General features: G+C 48.9%; 1 protein-coding gene across 1 annotated transcript; it reads right to left on the minus strand.

Moving 5' to 3' along the window:
• Window positions 1–688: 688 nt before the first annotated feature.
• Window positions 689–3,286, minus strand: LOC104156759 (ficolin-2-like; the record flags this gene model as incomplete). The annotated part of the gene is made up of 4 exons (XM_009708744.1): window positions 689–1,018; window positions 1,895–2,029; window positions 2,578–2,707; window positions 3,155–3,286. Coding segments are annotated over 4 exons (645 nt in total), but the record flags the coding sequence as incomplete, so codon positions are not given.
• Between the last annotated feature and the right edge of the window lie 10 nt (window positions 3,287–3,296).

A 3,296-nucleotide genomic window follows, 5' to 3' on the forward strand; every position in this document is an offset into this window, starting at 1 on the left:
CTGTAGTGTCTTGGTACCACACATGTTGCTGGACAGACTGTTTCGTATCCAGCTCTTGGTCCACAGCAGCTGAAGAATGAGATCTAGCAACGTGCCCTGGAGCAGTGACAAGCTGGCTCTGGGCCTAGCTGCAGCTGTGTCATGATGGGAAGTGCTGGGCAATGCTACTGTGGTTCCAGGAGCTGAGGTCTCATCGGAGGTCCTGGAGCACATGTTGTGTGAGGTGGTGGGGAGGGAAGGTGGGAGATGGCAGTGCTGATGCCCTGTGCTGGAAGCTGAGTCCTTTCCATACTGACCTACATCGTGGCTTCATCACAGCCTGCAGGGAGAGAGTCGGGGTTGGGAATGCAGTGCCTTTCAGATGGCTCTTGGGTCCAACAGAAAAGAGGCTGCAAAAACACCAGAGGCTTTATATACATGGATTAGACTAAAAATGACCAGTAATCACCTCTTAGGGTAATATCCGAGAGCTTTATTGAGATGCAGTAGCCTCACCACTTGATCTTTACATCAAAGTAATACACTTTTCAGAAAAAGATGCTCAGGCTCAGTTAGCATCTGTGAGGCTGCTGGAGATAGTCAAGGGTGAGAGTCTGGTGCTCAAACCAGCGCCAATCACTTCTGGTCTCTTAAAGACTGCGCTAGGCTGAAGGCACGACCTGTAATATCATTCCTGGTCCAATTTTGCCCTCAAAAACGGTTATGTTTTGTGTCTTCTTTTGGCTGTTGAGTGGCGCCTTTGAGTGCTAGTCAAACACCCTCTTGCCATGTTAAACTGGCCTGAATTTCATTTCTGTTCTCTTATGGGAGTAATGGTATTCTTTGCCCGTCTTCCAGTTTATGCCATCAGCATAGCTCCCGTGAACGCCCAGCCAGTACATCCCATTCAGGTTGGAGTAATGGCAGTCATTGTACCACCATGCTCCCTTGTATTCTATGGCACAGTTAAAGTTGCTCATGTCGTTGTCCCGGTCTGTTGTTGAAAATGGCATGTCCTTGTGGTATGATAAGGAGTCTCCTGCAGAGAGTACACGGTCACAGTTACTGCAATAGAGAGCACAAAAGGGAACCTAACATGTCTGTGCAGCACTGCAGGGCATCAGTGAGCCTTGCTGGATGCAAGGCAGATTTTATAAATCCTGCTGTTCTCTTGGTTGCCCAGGTTTCCACCTTGGTCCTGGAGAAAAGGAGTATACCGAGCTCTGCCAGGACTGCTAAAACACACAGACAACTTATCTATCCCTGTGAATCAAATGGGCCAGATTCCCCTTGCAGTTACATAGGTGTCACTTGCACTGCTCAGATTCTCGGCAGACATACTGAGGTCTGGACTATCAGACAGAGTTGCAGTGTAGAAAGCCATGTCAACCCAGAGCACTACTATCTCAGGTTTAAGTTTCACTCATTCCTGAATGAGGGGTATTGAATTTTGCAAAGGATTTGTTTGCTTTTTAAAGAAAAACAAAACATTAGGCATTAAGAGGATGCAGTGGTGATGCTGCAAGTACTGAACAGCACCCCAGCTTTGGAAATGCAAAACCTCATGGGCAAATATTTCCTTCCAGTGTAACCAAAAGCAGAACTTGGCCTGACTGCTGCAGTGCTGTTGGGAAAGTTATATTGGATGAGGTGCTGCTCAGGACCAGGCTCCACATTTGCTGCTAAACCATGTGGCTGGGCTTGTAGGTAATGCTCTGGGTCACACTTCTGTGGGTGTCCCTCTCCTTGCCTGCACCCAAAGGTCACTCGGCCTCTGGGGTACCATGGCTAGTTTTAAAAAATTGACCCAAAATGGTGCAAGGGCTTTGCACAATACAGCTCTGCACTGTAAATGCTGAACAATTCTGAAATGGTCTAGAAAACAGCCTTTCCCAGTGAGCTGCTGCTAACTTACCAGCATTTCCACCAAGGAAGTCTCCTAGAACCAGTTTGTATTTCTCAGACTCTCCTAAAACTCTGAATGAAGCGTACTTGGCAAAATAGTAGTTGTTTTCAAAGTCTCTCAGGTCAATGCGGAGTTCACAGGGTCCTAGAAAAGAAGGTGGACAGTGGTGGTGCAGTGCTGATGGTGGGTATGCACGCACCTGGATTTCACAGTGGAGGGTTTAAGGAGCTCTGAGCTAATTTGAGAGGAGCTTCCGCTACTTGAGAGATTATGATTTATTTGAAATTCCTGCAGAACATCCTGTACATTTGATGGCTTTCTTGTGAAGCACCTTTTCTGATCTGATGTTGGGTGGTCACGGGCACTGAGAGCTACATGCCCAGGAGTCCTGCACACAGCTGTGACTCCAAGGCTGTGTGTGAACAAGACCACAACCAGTCCTAGTAGGGAGATGTGTTGGCCTATCTCCAGGATAAGTCATACAGCCAGCTCATTCTCTTCCCTGGCTTCTGGTCTTTCTTCTTTTAGAGTGCAATCTCCTGTGTGCAATGGGCTGTAAAAGCCTGCATGCTGTTTAGGATTAACTGTTGGGGCCTTGGATGGATGCAAGAAGTTCAGAGTCCTTTAAGGACCAAGTGTGGTACAGGGGTTGGACTCTCAGGGCCCCATCCCAGGATGGAGGCAGGCCTTACCCAGCAAGGTGAGGAAGTGGATGTTGTCATTCCCCAGCCAGAACTCCGTTAGCTGGTTGCCAAAGCCTCGTTTGTATGAATCCCAATCTCGCAAGAAGTTCACTGACCCATCCCAGCGCCTCTGGAAAACCTGCAGGAAATGAAAGCCTCAGACCTGCCAGGCCACTCCCCCCCCGGCCCCGTCCAGTCCCAAAAACATTTGCAACGCCTAGGTGGCACAGCCCCTGCAGCAAATGCCCCCCTTGTGTCAGGACATTCCTGTAGGTCTTTGGGGACTGAACCCCAGGGGAATCCATTGCTCACACATCTCCTCCATCTGCCCTTGGAAATGAGGAGGAAATGATTTGCCGATTTAAGCAGCGAGTGAGTCTGTGGTGCTCAGCCTTCTCCCAGAGACATCTCCAGGCAGAATCCTTTACAGCCACAGGGATTCACCCAGGCTGATTGATGTGAACTTCAACTGTCTCCTCAGTGTGTGTTCTCTTCCCTTTTTGTTTCTATTTTGCTGCTATCCTTTGCAGCCTTAATAAGAATCACTGTAGGGACATAGAAGTCTCCCTCTCCTGATCCTACTCACAATCCACCCTCCGCCATCTGTGTCCATGTCGCAGAAGACGGTGGTGGCGTTGCAGCCTTGGGGGTAGATGGTGTACCAGCCGCTCAGGATCTTCCCTTTACCCAACAGCTCTTGACAGTTCTTGGCTTCTGTGCAAATCAGG

This window comes from Cariama cristata, unplaced genomic scaffold (genome assembly GCF_000690535.1).
Source record: "Cariama cristata isolate BGI_N322 unplaced genomic scaffold, ASM69053v1 C11531680, whole genome shotgun sequence".
Classification (NCBI taxonomy): domain Eukaryota; kingdom Metazoa; phylum Chordata; class Aves; order Cariamiformes; family Cariamidae; genus Cariama; species Cariama cristata.